The 22,097-nt window shown below is 45.5% G+C and overlaps 1 protein-coding gene across 1 annotated transcript in view; it reads right to left on the bottom strand.

The window, feature by feature from the left end:
* LOC117368847 (hyaluronan synthase 1-like) overlaps positions 1-22,097 on the bottom strand; it is a 99,145-nt gene that overhangs the window by 4,912 nt on the left and 72,136 nt on the right. Inside the window, exons 4-5 of the mRNA XM_033962590.1 lie at positions 17,334-17,559; positions 16,977-17,109 (exon numbers count right to left, since the gene is read on the bottom strand). Of these exons, the coding sequence (XP_033818481.1) occupies positions 16,977-17,109; positions 17,334-17,559 (359 nt within the window). The remainder of the gene's footprint in view (positions 1-16,976; positions 17,110-17,333; positions 17,560-22,097) is intronic.

Raw genomic sequence — 22,097 nt, 5'->3', positions numbered from 1 at the left:
TTTTATCTCTCTCCCTGCCCTCCTTTTTTTCTGTCTCTGTCCCCCTGTGTGTCTCTGTCTCTTCCCTGGCCCCCTGTCTTACTGTCTCTCGCGCTGACTGTCTGTCAGTCTTTCTTTGTTTCTGTATCTTCTCCCTTCGCGAGTGTGGGGCAGTTGTAGGCGCGCAAGCGCACTCCTTCCGGCCACGGACATACGGAACACGCAGGTAGGAGTGTGCATGCGCCGCTTAGGTTTTTATTATGTAGTCATTAAGCCCGTAACATTAACGGGTGCTAGAATATATGTCTGTCTGTCTCCCTCCCGCTGACTCTCTCTCTCTCCCTGGCCCCCTTTCTCTGTCTGTCTTTCTGTCCCTCTCCCTGCCCCTGTGTCTTTCTTTCTTTCTGTCTCCCTCCCTCCCGCTGTCTGTCTGTCATTTTTCCCCATTTCCCTGTGCAGCAGCATTTCCATCCCACTTCCCTATGCAGCATTTCCATCCCACTTCCCTCCTACCCCCTCCCCCCTTTCCTGTGCAGAAGCAGCAGCGGTATTTCCCTTCCCCTCCAAGTCCCTGTATAGCATTAGCAGCATTTTCCCCCACCCCCTTTCCCTTCTCTTACCGCGATCTGCTCTTCTCTTACCTGCTCTGTTCAGCCCCTCCCCCTTCTTTTACTGCCGTTGTTCTGCTGATCTGGCCTGCTCCTGACCCTCCCACCACCGACAAACCTCCGGGCTCCAGCCGCGTAGGCAGCACTTTAAACATGCTGCTTCGTGGCCTTCTACTGCCGATTTCCTCTCCCACGTCTGTCTCCGATGATGTCATCAGAGACGTGGCAGAGGAAATTGGCAGTAGAAGGGCGTGAAGCAGCGTGTTTAAAGTGCTGCCTACGCCGCTGGAGCCGGGAGGTTTGTGGAGGGTCAACGGGCGGAGCAGGGCTGCTCTCCACCACTCGGTTGCTGCCATTGCCCCACAGGGCTGCGAGTGTGGGGCAGTTGTAGTTGGGCATGCACACTTCTTCAGGCCACGGACATACGGAACACGCAAGTGGAAGTGCACATGCGCAGCTTAGGGTTTTATTATAGAGATAATTCAATCCACTTTGCTTTTAATAAAACTAAATTTTGAAAATGACTGTCACACGTACTAGTGCTTGTGAGTCATTAATCCAGCGTGCTCAACAACTGCACTAGCAGGAAATGAATTATTCAGTCTGATATAAAGTTCCTTCAAATCAGGCCAGGGTGCAGTATTGCTGATGCCTTTTGAGTAGATCTGCAGGTACTTATTGCAAAGAATGTTTTATCCTCATCATTTTTGTTGCTATCATCTGCATTAGAAGTAGTGCTAATTCATCACTTGCACCTTCATCTTTATCACTGTCATGCTGTCTAATTACAGAGAAGGCTTTCAAAATGTTGTTCTAACAATTTTTCATCTGATGGCAAACTCTGAATATCATCAAGAACTGATGCAAGAATGTCAAATGTGTGGGAACCCTTCAGTATTAAGGATAGACAAGCATACTTCCTCTCTAAAGACTCTATAAATCCAGTGGACAGTCAACTCAAATTTTCCATGTGATGACCAGCAGTCCGTTGTGGTAGAGACATACAGTATATCTGTTCACCAAGAACTGCAAACAGCTTCAGCTTCATCTCCAGAAATTGGCTGGCGAACAGGAAACAGAGGGTAGGAGTAAAAGGGCACTACTCGGACTCGGAAGGGGTCACAAGTGGGGTCCCACAGGGGTCAGTGTTGGGACTGCTGCTGTTCAATATATTCATAAATGACCTGGAAATAGGGACAAAGTGCGAAGTTATAAAATTCATGGACGACACAAACTCTCCAGTAGAGTCAGAACTGTTGAGGAATGCAAAGAATTATAAGGAGACCTGAACAAACTGAGTGAGTGGGCAAAAAGATGGCAGATAAGCTTCAATGTAGAGAAATATAAAGTCTTGCATGTGGGGAAGGGGAACCCAATGTACAGCTATACGATGGAAGGGAGGGTACTGGGGGAAGCCTGCCTAGAAAAAGACCTAGGGGTTTTGGTGGACAAAACAATGAAGCCGGCGGCACAATGTGCAGCGGCCTCAAAGAAAGCGAACAGAATGTTGGGCATAATCAAAAAGAGCATCACTACCAGAATGAAGGAGGTTATTCTACCACTGTATCGAGCGATGGTGCACCCACATCTGGAGTACTGCGTCCAATACTGGTCGCCCTACCTTAAGAAGGATATGGCGATACTCGAGAGGGTCCAGAGAAGAGCGACAAGGATGATTAAGGGCATGGAAAACCTTTCATATGCTGAAAGGTTGGAGAAGCTGGGGCTCTTTACCCTAGAGAAGCAGAGACTTAGAGGGGACATGATAGAGACTTATAAAATCATGAAAGGCATAGAGAAGGACAGATTCTTCAGACTAACAGGGCCAACAAAAAGAAGAGGGCATTCAGAAAAATTGTAGGGATACAGATTCAAAATGAATACTAGGAAGTTCTTCTTCACTCAGAGGGTGGTGGACACCTGGAATGCGCTCCCAGTGGAGGTGATAGGGCAGAGTACAATATTGGGCTTCAAAAAGGGATTGGATGACTTCCTGAAGGAGAAGGGGATTGAAGGGTACAGATAGAGGTTACAGATAGAGGATAACTATACAGGTACTAATGAATAGGGAATAAAGTATTTAAGTAAGGACTTACAGTTCATGAACCTGGGGGCTGCCGTGGGAGCGGACTGCTGGGCACGATGGACCCCTGGTCTGACCCGGCAGAGGTAATGCTTATGTTCTTATGTCCACTTTAAAGTGACCAAACTCATCATTGGCTGGACAATAGTAACCAATTAAACAAATAAAGGGAACTCTATTGTTCTCATAGGCTCTATTCCTTGAACAGTAAAATTTAAGATAACATGATGCACTGCATGACGGGGTTTGCAATTGCAAAATCCTGTTCCAGTTTTGCTGTTTCATTTGGTATCCCTGGCTTGCTGGAAGTGGTATACCTGGCTTGCTGGCTACCTGGAGTGAAGCACTCCCTCCTCCGGTCAGAGCACCCCCCATCCTCCAGGTGGTGCATGGAGCAGTCACGGGTCTGCGGTCCTTATGTACTTGGCTGTCGGCTCCAACGGTCCCCTGCCCCGGAACAGGAAGCTGACATTAGAGGAGGTGACGGCTAGTAGAGTCTACAGCCGCACATGTGGACCATAGCCCTGCTACTACTCCAGCACCCCCCAACTCCCTGCACCCAGGTTGGACTGCCTCCACCATCCCGCCCTAGAGCATTTAGGTCTCTCTTCTACTTTTACTTTTTACTTTTGACTGCAAGTATCAGAGGTAACTACCGTATTTTCGCGGATTTAACGCGCACCCGTGTAAAACGCGCACACGGGTATAGCGCGCAGAAATCACGATGATATGTACAAAAACTTTTGTATACCGCGCTCACGGGTATACCGCGCATGATGCCCGACGCTCCTTTCGCCCGCCCTGACTTTCCGTGCGCTGTCCTGACTCTCCGTTCACCCCCCCTGACTTCCGTGCACTGCCCTGACTTTCCGTGCGCTGTCCCGACTCTCCGTTCACCCCCCCTGACTTCCGTGCACTGCCCTGACTTTCCGTGCGCTGTCCCGACTCTCCGTTCACCCCCCCTGACTTCCGTGCACTGCCCTGACTTTCCGTGCGCTGTCCCGACTCTCCGTTCACCCCCCCCTGACTTTCCGTGCACTGTCCCCCCTTGAAGTCCTGTCCCCCCTTGAAGGTCTGTCCCCATCCTGAAAGCCTGATGCCCCCCCCACGTCCGATACATCCCCCCCCCCGGCAGGACCACTCGCACCCCCACCCCGAAGGACCGCCGACTCCCCAACAATATCGGGCCAGGAGGGAGCCCAAACCCTCCTGGCCACGGCGACCCCCTAACCCCACCCCGCACTACATTACGGGCAGGAGGGATCCCAGGCCCTCCTGCCCTCGACGCAAACCCCCCCCCCCCCACGCCCGCCCCCCCCCCCCCAAGAACCTCCGCCCGTCCCCCAGCCGACCCGCGACCCCCCTGGCCGACCCCCACGACACCCCCACCCGCCTTCCCCGTACCTTTGTGTAGTTGGGCCAGAAGGGAGCCCAAACCCTCCTGGCCACGGCGACCCCCCTAACCCCACCCCGCACTACATTACGGGCAGGAGGGATCCCAGGCCCTCCTGCCCTCGACGCAAACCCCCCCCCCCCCCAACGCCCGCCCCCCCCAAGACCCTCCGACCGCCCCCCCAGCCGACCCGCGACCCCCCTGGCCGACCCCCACGACCCCCCACCCCCCTTCCCCGTACCTTTGGTAGTTGGCCGGACAGACGGGAGCCAAACCCGCCTGTCCGGCAGGCAGCCAACGAAGGAATGAGGCCGGATTGGCCCATCTGTCCTAAAGCTCCGCTTACTGGTGGGGGCCTAAGGCGCGTGGGCCAATCAGAATAGGTCGTTGGGGGGGAGGGGGGTTTGCGTCGAGGGCAGGAGGGCCTGGGATCCCTCCTGCCCGTAATGTAGTGCGGGGTGGGGTTAGGGGGTCGCCGTGGCCAGGAGGGTTTGGGCTCCCTTCTGGCCCGATATTGTCGGGAAGTCGGCGGTCCTTCGGGGTGGGGGTGCGAGTGGTCCTGCCGGGGGGGATGTATCGGACGTCGGGGAGTCGGCCGGGCAAGAGGGCTTGGGCTCCCTCTTGCTCCGATCGTGGATGCGGGTGCGGGTGGGAGCGCGTGCGAGCGGTCGTTCGGGGTGGGGGTGCGAGCGGTCCTGCTGGGGGGGTGAATCGGGCGTCGGGCGGGGTGGGAACTATGTTTAAAAACTTTAGTATACCGCGCTCAGGCATATAACGCGCGAGGGGTATGCGCGGTAGGTAAAAACGCGTATAACGCGCGCGTTATATCCGCGAAAATACGGTAGGTAAAAGTAGTACAAATTGCTGCCCACTTAAATCACTTCCTGCTACCAAAGGGGATATTCAGCAGCACTTAACTGGAGCGTGCCACTTAATATTCCCACATATCGTCCAGCTAAAAAGTGGGCAGGTCAGGGGCAGTGCTGGGGGTGGCACTGGGAAAGAACCCGGGATTATATAGGTGCCAATATATTTAGCTCAAAAGCTCTCCTAAATTAAGCTGTTTAGCTATGCAGGTCAGCATTGAATATCGGGCCTGCACCTGTACAACTTTTTTTTTTTTTTTTTTTACCCCTTCGGACCTCTCTAACCTCTCCTCCCCCACACAATGTCCTAAGTCTCATCCGTTCCTCCCCTACCTGCTTATCTGGTGGTCCAACAGGGAGCTTTGGGAGCAGGAGTGCAGCTTCCTCACAGCTGCCTTTCAAACTGGCTGAAGTGAAAGGTCATGGCTGTCATTTTGAAAGGCAGCCACAAGGGGGCAGGAGTGAGGAGCTGCACTTCTGCCCTCAAAGACCCCCACTGGACCACCAGGGCCTACATGGATATCAGGGGAAAAAGGGAGGGCAGGGGTTTGTTCAGGGGGGGAGGGGGAGGAACTGGACTTAGGACATTGCAGAGGGGGTTGGAAGGGGGATTAGAGAGGCCCTAGGAAGATCAGGAAGATTTCAAAAATAAAGTTACATAGGTCACAGCCTGATATTTTGCCATAAACTCCAGCAGCCTGACCACCCACAAGTAGCTCCCAGTATTCAGTGCCGGTGCCCAGACATGACATACCACTGAATATTGGAGGCTCATTCAGCTGGTGATGCTTAGCATTTTAAAAAATGCTGAACGCCACTGGCTGAATATCAGTGGTAGATACTTATCAGGTCTATATTATTTTGGTTTAGTTTAGTCTTCTTTCCCACCAATCTACTACCCAGGTACATCTCTTAATTTATAGCCAGTTGTCCCAAGAAGGAAATTTGTCACTAGAGACTATTTTCATCAGTAAGTGATTTATTTGAAGCTTGGTATGAAGCAAATATTAACAAAGGCATAAAATATACCAAATAATCTTAGGCTCTTTAAATTAGTTTAGTATTTCTACTTCCTTACTGAGTTTAAATGACTAAACAACTCACCAATACTATAATACAAATAGCAGTCCAGCAATTAGATGGGCGCTATATGAATTTTGTGCATTGAGTGTTACATGTATGATTATGTCCCAGTTGTCGAAAGTTCAAATGTGTAAAATCAGTTTTCAGAGAATGAATCCGATCCCTTGAGGCTAAAGCATCAGACTTAGAGGAGCTGAGAAAAACACAGACATATTTAGAGGGGAGAGAGAGAGTGAATTATTTGGGAGGGAGATAGCGTTATAACTCGTATGTTAAAGAGCCAAACATATTAAAAATTCTTAGACAGTACAGTAAACAGATTCATAACGATAAGAATAAGGTCCATAAATCCTAGAGTTTTGCAACTGCACGAAGCACTCCTCCTGCCATGCAGCTCCCATTGTGCCATCTCTCTCATGTGGTTCAGCCAAGGGCCTAGGACTGAAGCAGTATCAGCCATCCAGTGTTTCAGAATTACATGTTTAGCTAGTAAGAGCACTACAGAGACTAATGTGCACTAGTCCGCAGAAAGGGCCTGTTCCTGCAATTCCAAAGTATGTCCCAACATCAATATAGCCTAAGACCACTCCAGCTTATGGCCCAATGGATGAGATGGTGACCTGTCAAAATTGCACTGGACTTTGGCATGCCGACAATCCCACGGCGACATTTGGCGCAGGACATGTGCGCCACCGCTTTTAAGCCTTTTTGTTAGCACTGTGAGGCGGTGGACGGAACCTCCCCACTACATTTACATGTCCTCGTACTCCCGTTGTGGGGGGGGGGGGGTTAGGGTACCTCTCTCTACACTGAAAACTTCCAAACACTGAAAATGGAAAGGAAAATTGGAATTTTCAGTGTACTTGGGGGTTCCCCAACCCCCCCCATGGGAGCGTGAGGACTTGTAAATGTAGTGGGGGATTTGCCCCCCTCACCTCCTCACAGTGCTAACGGTAAGCCTTAAAAGCTGCGGAAGCGGTGGCGCACATATGTCCTGCGCGCATGTCACGCGGGATTGTTGGCACGCCAAAGTCCGGCGCACTTTTGATGATGTATCGATGAGACAGTTTATGTGAGATCCCATTCCAGTAGTCACTCAAGCACACACATTCAACCATTCAACTCTGAGGACTTTCTTAAGAGATCACTCCACAGGTGGAGGGGAGGAATGCTGGCCTTGTGCCTAACCCTCAGTAAGCCTGGTTCTAACAGAGGTTGTAGAGGCTCAGCATTAAAGATAGTTTTCACAGCAACCTGGGAACTACTGTCTGGGAAAGGTAAACTTAAGTTTCAGTAGGTTATATCATTGTAGTTTTCTTTTTAAGCTTAGCAAAATCAGTTAGGCAATAGTGTAGCCTTTAGAGTCTCTAGCCTAGATTCACTAACCTTCCTTTCCGTGTCCGATCTGTGGGCGATTGTAGGCAGGCCGCTGAATTCACTAAAGGCCATAAATGGGGGTGATTGGAGGAATGCCCCCCACCGACCACACGGATCGCTAGTGAGCGATCCTGAAGCATGCGCAGACCATCTGTGAGCTGCTTTTTTTTCTGGTTTTTTTTTACTATTTCACGAGCCCGTGGGTTTAACCCGCTGTAAACCCGTGGGTTTAAATAAGGGTGCAGAGTGGTGAGTCGGGGCAGAGAGCAGGGCGGTGAGAAGAGAGTCGGGGCTGAAAAAAGCAGGAGAAATCCAGCTGAAAAAGGGCAGGAGAAGTCGGGATGAAAATCAGCAGGAGAAGTCGGGATGAAAAAGGTCTGAAAAAGGGCAGGAGAAGTCGGGCTGGAGAAGGGCTGAAAAAGGCCAGGAGAAGTCGGGGCTGAAAAAGGGCAGGAGAAGTCGGGCAGAAGAAGTCGGGCTGAAAAAGCAGGAGAGGTCGGCAGAGTGCAGGAAAGGTCGTGAACAACTGGTTCCCACCAGTCATTTCTTTTTGGATGTTCCTAGAAAAGTTTAGTGAATCGCATCCCTTCCTACTTTGCATGCTGTTTACCCTCATTTGCATGCACGGATCGGAATCAGATCGGCCATGAGGTTAGTGAATTGGGTCAGGGTCGCAAACTGATCAGGACACGATCAGTTTGCTTAGTGAATCTAGCCCTCTGTTAGGGTTTAATACAAAACAGTGTTTTAGCCTTAGATTAATGCTTTAGGTTGCATTTCAGGGTATAATATCAGAATAGGGAACAAATAGCTGTTGAGGCAAGGCTCTGGTGTTATTTTAATTCCCTCTCACCCACTCCAAGGCAGAGATTTTGATTTATAGGCACTACAGCCAAAAAAGGAACAGGGCATTACTTTAGTAGTTTTTTCTGCCCTTTCTTTATTCTTCCATAGTATGGCTGGGAAATATCAATCACCAAAGCTGATGCTCAGGTTACAACTTCTGTCTCTGTGCAGACAGAAAATGTTACCCAGGCAGTGGGAGTGGTTCCATATGCAAGCTGTCTTCAGCTTGACTCTCTTATGAAGGAAGTAAAGGAACTGAGAGAGTTGGTGGCAAGACTGAGAAGCATCCATGAGAATGAGAAGTACATCAATGAAATGGTTCAATAGACGTCAAAGATTTCCAGCAGTGGGGAAGAAGGCTGTGCTGAGGGAAGACAGCTGGACCCAGATTACAGAACACTGCAAGATTGGCACTATGACTCCCCTTGCCCTTGAATTGAAGAACCGGTATGTTGTCCTGGAAGTGGAGGAGATGGGAGCATCCCAAGGATAGGAAGAACCAAAGCTTGAAATCCTAAAAATTACTGGATCCATGACCACTAGGAGGCGTAAGGTAGTGGTAGTTGGCAATTCCCTTCTGAGGGGTACAGAAGCATCCATCTGCAGACCAGACATGATGTCATGAGAGGTATGCTGTCTTCCTGGTACCAAAATCCAAGATGTTACAGAGACCTTGCTGAGACTCATTAAGCCTGATGACTATTATCCAGTGCTGCTCATCCACATTGGCACTAATGATACTGCCAGGTACCCCTGCGAACGTATCAAAAGTGACTTTGTGGCTCTGGGAGAGAAGGTGAAGCATATGGGTGCGCAGGTGGTATTCTTGTCCATCCTCCCTGTCGAGGGTAAAGACCAGGACAGAGAAGCTCGCATCCTGGAGGTGAATGTGTGGCTAGGTGGATGGTGTCGTCGAGAGCATTTTGGCTACCTGGACCATGGGATGATTTTCCAAGGGCTGTTGAGTAGGAATGGTGTACATCTATCAAAGAAGGGAAGAAGCGTCTTTGGCAACAGGCTGGCTAATCTACTGAAGAGGGCTTTAAACTTGTATTGATAGGGTTGGGTGATCAAAGCCCCCAGATGAGTATAAGCCCTCAGGTAAGTAAATCACTGAATACCTCTACATGGATGGTAAAAGGGGGCAATGTCTGGAAAGCAATATATACTAACTAGTCTTATAGCCCATTACATTAACGGGTGCTAGAATATATGTGTGTGTGTCTGTCTTTATTTCTTTCTCTCTCTTTCTCTCCTTAGCCGCTTTCTGTATTTCTGTCTTTCTTTTTCCTTGGCTGTCCACCACCATCCCTTGCCTGATCCCCCTGTCCATTCTCCCTTCCTTTTACCTCCCCTGTGTCCACCACCACCCCTTCACTGCTCCCCTTATCCAGCAGCAGCCCTTCTCCCTTTGCTAGAATATGTCTGTCTTTCTTTCTGTCTCTCTCTCCCACTGTCTTTCTGTCTCTCTCCCTGCCCCTGTCTCTTTCTTCTTTTCTTTCTGTCTTCCTCCTCCCACTATCTGTCTTTCTTTCTAACGGTCTCTCTCCCTGCCCCCTATGCAGCAGCATTTCTTTACCCCCCCCCCTCCACTTCCCTGTGCAGTAGCCATATCAGCATTCCCTCCCCCTCCATTTCCCTGTGCAGTTGTGTCAGATCAGTGAGGAGGAGTGAAGTGGCTTGGAATTGAGTGTGCTGAATCCTAGGAAAGGTGGCAGTCAGGGGAGTAAGTGTGCCAGATTGGGGGTGGAATGGGAGCAGGGCAGTTGTGGAGATACAGTAAAAAAACAGGATGTTTATGGGTGAGGGTAGAGTTTTGAAAGTGGTCACTGAGGGAGAAGTTGGGAAACAAATGAATTGGATGGGAGGAGGGAGATAGTTTTGGTGTCTGTCAGAGCAGTGGAAGAAAAGAGCAATTGAGTGAATGTCACAGCAGTGGAGGATGGGAAACAGTTTTGAAGTGTGTGTGTGCCACATGGAGTCAAGGCAGTAGAGAATCTAGGTCAGACTGAGAGAGAGAATCTGATGAGGAGTAGTGGTTGGAAAATAAGTGTGGTTGGAGGGATTGGAAGAGTGTGAATCAGATGGAGAGAAGAATGGAATTGGGTTAGTGGGGATATTGATTAGTGGGAGAGGCAGTAAGGAACGATTAGTGAGTTTGCTAAGACATTGGCGAGTAATAAATGTGTAGTGGGAGGTGTCTGGGTCGGAAGCCTACTAGATGAGTGTGAAGGGAGGTATTTGGGTAGTGAATGAGCCCTGTCAATTTGAGGAGAAGGTGAGGTTGGTGTTTATGCTGCATCAGCCAAGTCCACCAGGTAAAAACTACTGAACTTAATGAGTCGCACTGTGTTTTCCTTCAGAAGTTGTTCTGCGGGGGAGAAGGGGGGGGAAGCACAGGCTGGAGTTTGTATGTGTTATACATACGGATCCTGCGAAGCCCCAAATGGAGCCAGACAGCTGTGACCGCCGGGAATATGCGCCGGCCAGACCCCGCGCACGACTCCCTAGTGACAGCAGCTGCAGCTTTAAAAAGGTCTTAAGCTCCTCGAAGTCCGGCTGCCCCATCCCCAGCGGAGGAGGCTCCTGCTCCGCCGCCATCTTCTGTCTGTCAACACTGGCGAATCCGAAAATGCTAGTGACGGGTGAGTTGCCGGGATTGGTCGTAGGCAAGCAATCATGTGAGAGCTCCAACAGGAAACGACGAAAAGCAAATTGCCAACAGCCGCCTTGCCTCAATGCCCTCCTCCCGGCAGCCACGTCTCGTGAGAGGACCCACTGCAGTGGCATGAGGTGGAGAGCAGGGAGGCTTGTCTGGCGCGCATGCGCATTCTTGTGGCCACATCCCGACAGATCAGATCTCAGGGAACACGCAGCAAGAGTGCGCATGCACGCTTAGCATTTTATTATTATGCTCGAAGATTCTGGATCTAGAAGCTGTGATGGAAGAAGATGAGTTGGATATAGTGGCAATCATGGAGATGTGGTACACGGAGAACCATGACTGGGATGTAGTTATACCGGGCTATAATCTGTTCAGGAAAGACAGGGTAGGAAGAAAAGGAAGAGGAGAAGCGTTATTTGTTAAAGATCATATTTAAGCCACACAATTTCAGGATCTACAGGGCAAGGAAGAGGCACTGTGGATCAATTTGGAAAGAGGGAATGGTGAATATATTTACATTGGTGTGATATACAGGCCTCCTTCACAGATGGAAGAAGTGGACAGAGATTTAATAGTAGGCATTCAGAATATCTAATCTAATCTAAAACTTGGATTTGTATATTGGGTCATCACCTAGAAGGAGCTCAACTCAGTTAACAAAATAGCTGTTACATAAAGGCATCGTGAAAAGTAAAATAAGAATTCAGATTAAAAAGTATAACCAGTCTATGAAAAGAATTATTATTACATGAAGGTTACCTTAAAAGGGGGAAGTTTTGCTAATAGGTGATTTTAACATGCCGGATTCTCTACAAGGAGAACTGCTCCAGCAATTGGTAATGGAACCCACACGGAAAGGGGCCATACTGGACTTAGTGCTTACAAGAGGGAAAGTGTTTCTGATGTTACAGTGGGTGATCATCTGGCATCGGTGATCACTGCATGGTATGGCTTAATATTAAGATGGGTATAGAGAAGGCTCTTATTCAAAAGCAAAGATTCTAGACTTTAAAAAAAACAAACTTTGCTCAGATGGGGATTACATCAAGGAATTGTCTGGATGAGAACATCTGGAAGGAGTGGAAATGCAGTGGGCAAAACTGAAAGGAGTAATTGTAAGAGCAACAAACCTTTTTGTGAGGCAAGTAAGAGGAAAAGAAGGCCGCTTTGGTTCTCAAAAGTAGTAGCTGAGAAGGTAAGGAATAAGTAGTTAGCTTTCATAAACTACAAAAGATCACAGAAAGACGAAGACAAGCAAAAATATCTGGAAAAGCTAAGAGAGACTGGTCATGTAGTTAGGAAAGCAAAGATGCAAATGGAAGTAAAAATAGCTGAAACGGTAAAACGGGGAGAGCCGCAATCAAAAATGCCTGCTGCGAGTTTCCGTTGCAGTCTCATGAGACTGCAGGAACTCACAGCAGGCATTTTTCATTGTGGCTCTCACAGGGCAAGAGCGTAGGAAGATCACTCCTGCCCCGCTTCACCACTTGACCACCAAGGCTTTAAAGGTAAGGTCTGCAGGGGTCAGGGAGGCGGGGTGGTAGTCGGCCAGAACAGGGCACGGGAAGGATTGCTCCTATCCCAGCTCACCACTGGACCACCAGGTCTTCAAGAAGTCTCATGGGAGGTCTGCAACAGTCCAGGCAGGGTTGGAGGGTGGGTGCAAATCAGAGGACTCAAATTTAAACCGAAAACCTAATTTTTGGGCCATTTTTTTGGCCACAAAAATCTCTGTTAATATTCAAGTATATACAGTAAGGGCTCCTTTTACTAAGCTGCACTAGCGGTAAGCGCAAGCTGCATTGCCACGCACGCTAGACGCTAACGCCAGTATTGATCTGGCGTTAGTTTTTAGTGTGTAGCATGTGGTTAGCACATGGGGCAATACAGCATAAGCTAAAAATGCTAGCGCACCTTAGCAAAAGGAGCCCTAAATCTTTTCTCAGTGCCTTATGTATATTCTATTCTCTGGAACATTACTGAAACATTCTAGTTTTGATATAGAGAACAGTTGATTTTTGTTAACACAATTGTTTTGATTAGATTTAATCTTATTTTATTTTAACTTATTTTATTCTATTTTGTTAAAAATTTTATGGCCTTTTTATGTATAATATACTTAGAGGGGCATAATCGAAAGGAACGCCTAAGTCCGTTTTCATCTAAGTCGCATGTCATCCAAAGTAAAAAACAGCTTAGGACATATTTTCGAAAAATATGTCCAAATTTTTTTCGTTTCAAAAATTGTCTAACTATATGTCCTGCCAATCTGATCGTACAAGTCGATAAATTGTCCATTTTTATACCACATTTTCATCCAACTTTTCGTCCAAGTCAAAAATGCTTAGAACAAGCCCTGTTGGACGTGGGAGGGGTCTGCAAAGTGATCGACTGAACACCCAGATATGGCACCTAAATAGTGGGGTACCTTAAAGTGCACTGCTGTGAACTTCACAAAAAGGGTGCCATGTCTTCATCTCACTACAGCTCCCTTATAGGTCATGGTGAGCCCCCCCAAACCACCTCCAGAATCCGCTAGACCCACTTATCTACCACCCCAATAGCCCTTATGGCTGCAGGAGTCACTTATATGCCAGTACAAAAAGGTTTTGGGGTTGTATAGGGGAGTGCACATGTTTCAATATCAATGTAGTGATTACAGGAGCATGGGTCCTCCTCTCCATGGGCCCCTAGTCCACCCCCAAGATGGCTTAAGACGCCTCTGTGCAGAACGACTAGGCTTTCCTATGCCAGGCTGTCAGGTGCTGATGTTCTGGAGGCACAATTTTCAAGTTGTGATTAATATTTTTATGGGGTGGGGGCTCGGTGATCACTGGGCTAGTGTGTGGGGGTCTGTATTATGTATTTGCAGTGCTTATCTGGTTACTTTAGGTGGGTTTTTGTGACTTAGACCATGTTTTAAATGGTCTAAGTCACAACGTCCAAGTTCCGTCGATCCTGTGCTGTATAACTTTCGGTTATACATGCAGTACAACTAAGTCTAAGCCGGCCCATGCCCCGCCCAACTCCCGCCCTTGACACTCCTCCTGAAACACCCCATTTAGCTATGGTCGTTCAGCGGCACTATGAAGGCCTAGCTCGTTTAGAAATACGTCCAAAACCCGTTTTTATTATCGGCACTTGGACGTATTTTAACAATGTTTGTCCAAGTGCTGACTTAGGCCGGTTTTTGGATATTTTTCTCTTTCGATTATTTGCCCCTTACTGTTTATGTACTTATTTTTATTTTGTGTTATGATTTTTTAAATATAATATGATATTTACGTTTCTTGTTCATAGACTCCTGATGCAGACCATAGAGCTGAAACATGTTTGGGTTGAGTCGTTTGAGTTTGAATAATAAAGCATCATAGCACTTTTGGTCATCTTCAGTGTATTTGTTTGGAGGTTGCTACCTGTGCCAAAAATGGTATTTAAGGGTGACAATATGGAGGAACTGAAACAAATCACAATTAACCTGGAAGATATAATAAGTTGAACTGACAAGTTACAAAGCAGCAAATTACCTGTACTAGATCAAATACTGTACACCCCAGGGGAATGAAACAAAAAAAATGAAATTACAAACCTACGACAGTATTATTTATTTAAAAATTTATATACCGCCTAAAAAGTCTAGGCAGTTTACAATTAGCATACAAAATAATTAAAAATCTGTAAATTATCATTAAAGTCATTCATAGTATCTGAATATAGAAAGATGGCCAATGTAATACCAGTTTTTAGAAAGGAATCTAGGAGTGATTTGGGAAACTACAGACCAGTTAGCCTGACATCAATGTCAAGTGAAACGGTAGAAACTATTACTGAACACATAGATGCACATGGCTTAATGAGAGAGTCTATATCTCAACAGTGTCCTCATTCAATAGCAAATTCATATACACTTAAGAAGTTTGATGGACACTTTTCTCTAATATATCTCTACAGTTCATAGTCATTAATTCATCATTTCATTTCGTTTTCAACTTTTCAACTCCTCTTATTTTTCATTACATTAATAAACCTCAGTGGCTACATCTGCACAAGATCAAGTCTGTTAAGTAGTTTCCAAAACGTAGCTGGCCTCCTCATTGGTCATATCCCTACTCCTCCTTATCTTAAATATTCTTAATTTTATACTATAAATTATTTTATGCAAGAATTAGTGTTTTAACTTAGCTTTTTCATAGGGTTTAGGCAGTTAAACAGACTTGATCTTGTGCAGATGTAGCCACTGAGGTCTATTCCCGTAATGAAAAATAAGAGGAGTTGAAAAGTTGAAAACGAAATGAAATGATGAATTAATGACTATGAACTGTAGAGATATATTAGAGGAAAGTGTCTATCAAACTTCTTAAGTTTATATGAATTTGCTATTGGATGAGGACACTGTTGAGTTATACACCTTTTGAACTGGACCTCATTATAACTGGTCTTTAAAATAAATAGCTATTAATAGATTAATGAGAGAGTCAACATGGATTCAGCCAAGGGAAGTCTTGCCCCCACCGAATTGCTACTTTTTATTTGAAGGCATGAATAAATATGTAGATGGAGGTGAGACATGAATAAATTCGTGCATGAAGGTGAGGTAATAATGCAGCGTGTTCAGATATTCAGAAAGCTTTTGACAAAATATCTCCCTCAGTTGATACACAGAGATCAAACTGGCTTCATTAAAAGTAGATTAACTTTGGATAATGTTCCTCATGAAATACTCCTAAGAAAATTAAACAGCCATGGGATACGAAACAATGTCCTTTTTATAGATTGGAAAACAGAGAGGGCAGTTGAATGGTCAATTCCATACAGTGGAGTGCTGCAAGAATCTATACTGAAACTGGTGATTTTTAACATATTCATAAATGATCTGGAAATTGGAACAAGTGAGGTGATCAAATTTGCAGATAGTACAAAACCATTCAATAGCTTAGTCAAAACATAACCAGTTATGGGTTGCTATATAAGGAAAGGACTTTTATGTGGTCCCATTTATGCTGCATATTGGCATATATCAGCCAAGTGCTAACTCTGCCCCCTGAACGCTCAAAATAGGCACTTTTAGTTTAGACGCTAACTACTAATTTTCATTGATAGTAACGGGTTAAGTATCACTGAAAATTAGCAAATAGTTCTGAACAAGCAATTTAACTGGTTAGTGGCCGATTCTGGCCAGTTAAATCATTTTGAATATCAACCAGATATTGTTCATCCTGATCGACGCTTTGTAATTCTCCAGCTTCAGAAGAAGAGCTCTGCTGTCAATCAACAGACTTGAATGCAAATTAGCTATGGGGGCAAAGAGCACCACTGTCTCCAGGTTTAATTTTAAAAACGATTCTGCCTGAACTTACATGGTTTGGAACAAAGGACACATGTATATGAGATCGCATGGTATCATATTAAAATTGGGAAGTATTTGGGCTAGAACCAAAGCAGTGGAAGGTGAGTAGGCTGGGGTGATCAATGGGACTGGTTAGTTCCTTTGATTTTTCACTCTGAAGGAGGGTTTAGGCCAGAGGTAAGGAACTCCGGTCCTCAAGAACCGTATTCCAGTCGGGTTTTCAGGATTTCCCCAATGAATATGCATGAGATCTATTTGCATGCACTGCTTTCAATGCATATTCATTGGGGAAATCCTGAAAACCCGACTGGAATACGGCTCTCAAGGACCGGAGTTCCCTACCCCTGGTTTAGGCAGACACCATGGGAAGCCTTTTTTTTTGGTGATTCAGGGATTAGGATGAAAAGAAGGATCTTTAGCCACATTAATATTTCCCGTGTTGTTTCACAGCAAATAAAAACAAGCAGAAATCCCCGCCCCCAATCTTCTTTCAAATAAGTATGCATTCTATTGGAAGAATGCACACTGCTTCCAAAAGAATGTGCAATCTTTTCAAAAGTATACACGTTCTTAACAACATTACTCCCATGATGACGAAATGAAAGGAAAAAAAAAAAAAAGAATATACTTAGAAATGACACAGGAAATGAGATTACATGAAAATATTCAGGCAGCACACCCCTCGTATTTCTATTTCTGCAGGGGAGGAGGAAGGGATCCTTGACTTACTTTGTGGCATATCCAATGCTCAGCATTCTGTTGGTCAGGTGTCTATCATCTCCAAAGGTGCAATGGGTACCTAGGAAGGTCTGGAGGTACCAGGGTTCCAAGAACTCCTGCAGAAGGTCATTGCGGTACAAGCCTGTGGTGCAAAATGTAGCCATGGGTGGATTGAGATGGATACTAATTGGCCATCAAAGGCTTTTGTCTGCTACTGATCTGTGGTAGGTTTAAACTAGCCATCTCATTGTCAACTGAAGTTCAATGTGGCCTTAGATATAGACCAGATCAATTTCTTACCTCTATACTGCCCTAAATTCAATCTTTTCTGTTAGCCTCCCCTATCTTGATGATCCACCAACTCACCCAGTGGCCCGCTGATGCAGGAGACGCAGTTGAAGTAGGACTGGCAGGCTCTCTCCACATTGAAGGCCATCCAGTATCTTAGGCTGCTCATGAAGCTAATGAAGGAGTCAGAGAGGTTCAGGATCCTCACGTCTCCTCCCACTGCCCCATATCTCTCGTTGGACTCCAGGACCTTTACCAGTTCAACAGTGGCCAAGCGATCTAGTTTCGTGTCCGAGTCACAAACCTAGCAATCAAATCAAGAGTGGTGATGCCTAGTTTTGAAGGTCCCAACATTTAAAAAAAATAAAAATTTAACCATGTAGGAGAAGCTCTTGCCCAGTTAAACTGTGGCTGAGCAGGTTAGAAGGGGATAGTCAGCAGCATTTAATCAGACAGTGCTGCTGAATATGCCCTATGACCTCCATGGCTCTTGCCAATTTTGGTTATGATTCATCCTAGAGCAGCCCAGGGGTGGAGTTATGTGGGCTCCAATGACGTTCAGTGCCAGTGCCTGCATTGCTAACTGGGAACAAAAGGCATTTCTAACTTTGCCCAGTTAGCTATGGCAGTATGACAATAAATATCGATCATACCCACAGAACTTCCAGGTGCTTCCATTAACCCAAATATTCACTACTGGTGCCTGGATATGGTCCAGCACTGAATATCCAGTTTAATTTAGCCAGCAATGATCAGCATTTAAAAAATAACTCATCACTGCCATCTGAATATTGACCCCGAAGTGTCAAATGCTGTAAAGGGTGTGCCATAAACAAAACACAATCCAAGCAGAAGTGAAAATACTGGTAATTCAATTACAGCCATTCTTCTAAAATTTAAAAAAAAAAAAAATTTTTAAGGACCTCATAATAATGGAACTGGTGCAGGACAAAACACTATTACTGCCATAAATGATCACTTATATAATCATAAGGTCCAAATATTCATAACTTTTTAGACATTTATAAATGCCAATGAAACTAGTACACATATTCAGTTCCCTGTGTCAGGGGAGTCAGTCTTCTCACTTCCTTCCTGAATAAGTAACTACGTTTTAAGTCTCTTGGAATGCAAAGAAAATTTATATGCATCTCAAAAACTTTATGCTGTGTGGTCACTGAGCATGTTGGCAATGTTCTTCCTATGAAGAGACTATTAGGGAGTGATTCTAAAAGGAGCCACCTAGAATTACGCAGCAAAAATGGGAATAAATGCTGGGTATTCAACAGGTTCGTGCATGTATGCGGACACTTGGGGGGGGGGTGATATTCAGACTGCAGGAGGCAGTCCGGCTAAATCACACAGTTGGCAGTGAACCTGGATATTCAAGGCTGGGCTGTTTTTAGTGACCAGCATTGAATATCTGGGGCTTTTTGGCCACTATTAACTTAACCGGCTAAGTAGATATTCAGTGCTGGCCAGTTATGTTAATAGAGGTCAAAGCCTACTATTTACGTGGCCAATCAGCTTAGTCAGCCTGCACTTAAATATTCACGGTTAGCTAAGTTGCACAATATAATGTTTAGCTGCTAACTGAGAATATTCAGCGGAGATAGCTGGCTTTCACTTCCTGAGTATTAGCAGTTAGCCAGCTAAATGCTATTTAACTGGCCAGAAGCTGTTCCTGGTTGGTTAAATAATGATGAATATTAGATGGGTACTCCATAATTCTAGAACCTTGTGCACCGAGTTTTATGCTTAGCATGCAAAGTTGTGTGCACAAGTTATAAACTAGAGTCAGTTATTTGCATAACCTAATAGAAATTAGCTGCTAACTGGCATTTTGATCAGTTATTGTATTCTATAAATTGCATGCACAAAAACTCAATTGCAAAGGGGCATGGACCCGACAGAGGCATAGGCGAGTCATGGGTGTACATAGCACTTATGTGCACAATTTATAAAACAACTTGAAAAATTCAAGGTGGATAAAGCTATGGGATGGTACGGGATCCATCCCAGGATATTAAGGAGAGAGTTCAGAGAGGTTCAATAATTCCTTGGAGACGGGAGAAGTTCTGTGGGACTTTAGAAGAACGGATGTGGTCCCTTTTCACAAAAGTGGTCACAGAGATAAAGCGGGAAACTACAGGTCAGTCAGTAAGCCTCACTTCAGTTATTGGAAATATAATGGAAGTTATGCTGAAGGAAAAGATAGTGAGCTTCCTAGAATCCAATGGATTACAAGATCTGAGGAAACATGATTTTATTGAAGGTAAATTATGCCCAACAATTGATTGAATTCGAATCTGATTGAATTCTTTGACTGGGTGATCAGAGAACTGGATTGAGGATGTGCGCTAGATGTAATTTACTTAGATTTCAGCAAAGCTTTTGACATGGTTCCTCACAGGAGGCTCTTGAATAAACTTTACAGGCTGAATTTGGGACCCAAAGTGGTGAACTGGATTAGAAACCAGTTGATGGACAGACTCCAGAGGATGTAGGTAATAGAATTTGCTTGGAGGAAAGAAAGATGAGTAGTAGAGTGCCACAAGGATCAGTGTTGGGAACCAATTCTGCTCAATATATTTGTGAGTGATGGGTTAGAAGGTAAGGTTTGCATTTTTGTGAATGATACCAAGATTTGTAACAAAGTGGACAACCTGGAGGGAATGGAAAACATGAAAAAGGATCTGCAAAAGTTAGAAGAATGGTCTAATGTTTGGCAACTAAAATTCAATGCAAAGAAGTACAGAGTGATGCACTTGGGGAGTAGAAATCTGACAGAGCCATATATGCTAGGAGGTGAGAGGCTGATATGCATGGATGGGGAGAGGGACCTTGGGGGTTGATAGTATCTGAGGATCTGAAGGCAACGAAAACAGTGTGACAAGGAAGTGACTGTAGCCAGAAGGATGCTGGGCTGCATAAAGAGAAGCATAACCAGCAGAAGAAAGGAGGTGTTGATACCCCTTTACAGGTCATAGGTGAGGCCCCACTTGGGGTACTGTGTTTAGTTTTGGAAGCTGTATCTAAAGATCTAAAAAGACTTAAAGTAGTCCAGAGGAAAGCAATGAAAATTTTATAGGGCTTGTGCCAAAAGTTGTATGAAAAGAGACAGGAAGACCTGAATATGCATACTCTAGAGGAGAGGACCGACACCCCAGATGTTTAAATATTTGAAAGATATTAATATAGAAACAAATCTTTTCTAGAGAAGATAAAATGGTAAAACTAGAGGGCATGAATTGAGCTTGCAGGATGGTAGACAGGCAGTGGCGTACCTAGCATATGTGACACCTGGGGCCCATCATTTTTTGACCCCCCCCATCTATTTCAAAAATATGATTTTTAGTAACAATCCACATATCGCACAAGAGTGTACCTAGGAAAAGGCAGCATCTTAAACACTGCAGTGAGCACTAGAACACCAACACATACATTGTAAAACTAAACAAGCCAGATCCCGCACAGTCAATTGATCCTGCAGTCAATGCCAACTGAAAACTATGTTCTTTTCATACACACAGAACAGAGATACACCCTCGCCCAATATGGAATAATCACAAACTAAAAATAGAAATATGTAGACAAACTGAACCGCCAAGAAACCAGACTCTGCATACAATGCAACACCACAACACCACAAAAACAGTGACACATGTGCAAATACTGTGCAAAATATAAAGACAGTAGATGTAAATTTGAAAAAATTGATACATAACAGTCACCACTTTACAAATTAACAAATAAAACAAATAATGAGAAATAAGAAAATACCATTTTATTGGACTAATCCATTTTTCAATTAGCTTTCAGAGACCAAATCCTTCTTCAGAACAGTACAGTATACTGCTGTTATGGTATCCTGTCCTGAGGAAAGGGGTTTAGTCCCCAAAATTGCCTTATTTCCATTTCCTATTTATAAACTTTTATCAATACAGTTACAATACTATTTGATTCTAAGTAAAGCAACAAAAAAATCTTTCTAACTTTTGTCGTTTCTGCTTTAATCATCTTCTCTTTGCTCTCTTCTTTCTGTACAGCATTTGTCCTTTCTCCCTTCCATGCAACATCTGCCCTCTCTTTGCCCCTTCCACCCAGCTTCTTCCCTCTCTCTCTACCCCTTCCATCTACTGCCCACACTCTCTCTGCCCTTTCCATCTACTGTCCACCCTCTCTCTCTTCCATAAGGCATCGTCCCTCTTTCTATGTCCCTTCAATAAACGGTATATCCTGTGTCCCTTCTCTCCTTTGTACATGATTCATTTCAGCTTCACCCCCTCTCCATTTTTCTGTCTCCAACCCTCCCCTATGCTTTGGCATCTCTCTCTTTCTCTTCTCCTTTCCTTCCTTCCTTCCCACTCCACACCATGGTGTGGTATCTCTATCTCCTTCCCTTCCCTCATGCCATGACATCTCTTCCTCCTCTTCCATAGTCTGGCATCTCCTTTCTTTTTTTCCTTTCCCTCTCTCCCATAGACTTGGCATCTCTGGTTCCTCTCCCTTGTCTTCCTTCTCCCTCCTTCCCTCTCTCTCCCCAACTGGGTGCTACAGCAGCAGCATTTCTCTCTCCTCCCTTCCCTGTACAGCAGCAGCATTTCTCTCCCCCCCTTGCCTGTGCAGCAGCAACATTTCTCTTCACTGCCCTGTGCAGCATTTCTTTCCCCCTTCCCTGTGCAACAGTAGCATTTCTCTCCTCTTTGCCTGTGCAGCATTTCTCCCCCCCTTCCCTGTGAAGCAGCAGCAGCATGTCTCCCCCTTGCCTTTGCAGCATTTCTACCCTCCCCCTTCCATGTACAGCAGCAGCAGCAGCATGTCTCCCCTTGCCTTTGCAGC

This window comes from Geotrypetes seraphini, chromosome 11 (assembly GCF_902459505.1).
Source record: "Geotrypetes seraphini chromosome 11, aGeoSer1.1, whole genome shotgun sequence".
In the NCBI taxonomy this organism is placed as follows: Eukaryota; Metazoa; Chordata; class Amphibia; order Gymnophiona; family Dermophiidae; genus Geotrypetes; species Geotrypetes seraphini.
The sequence above is the reverse complement of the archived record's forward strand: the minus strand, read 5'-3'. Positions and strand labels throughout refer to the sequence as shown.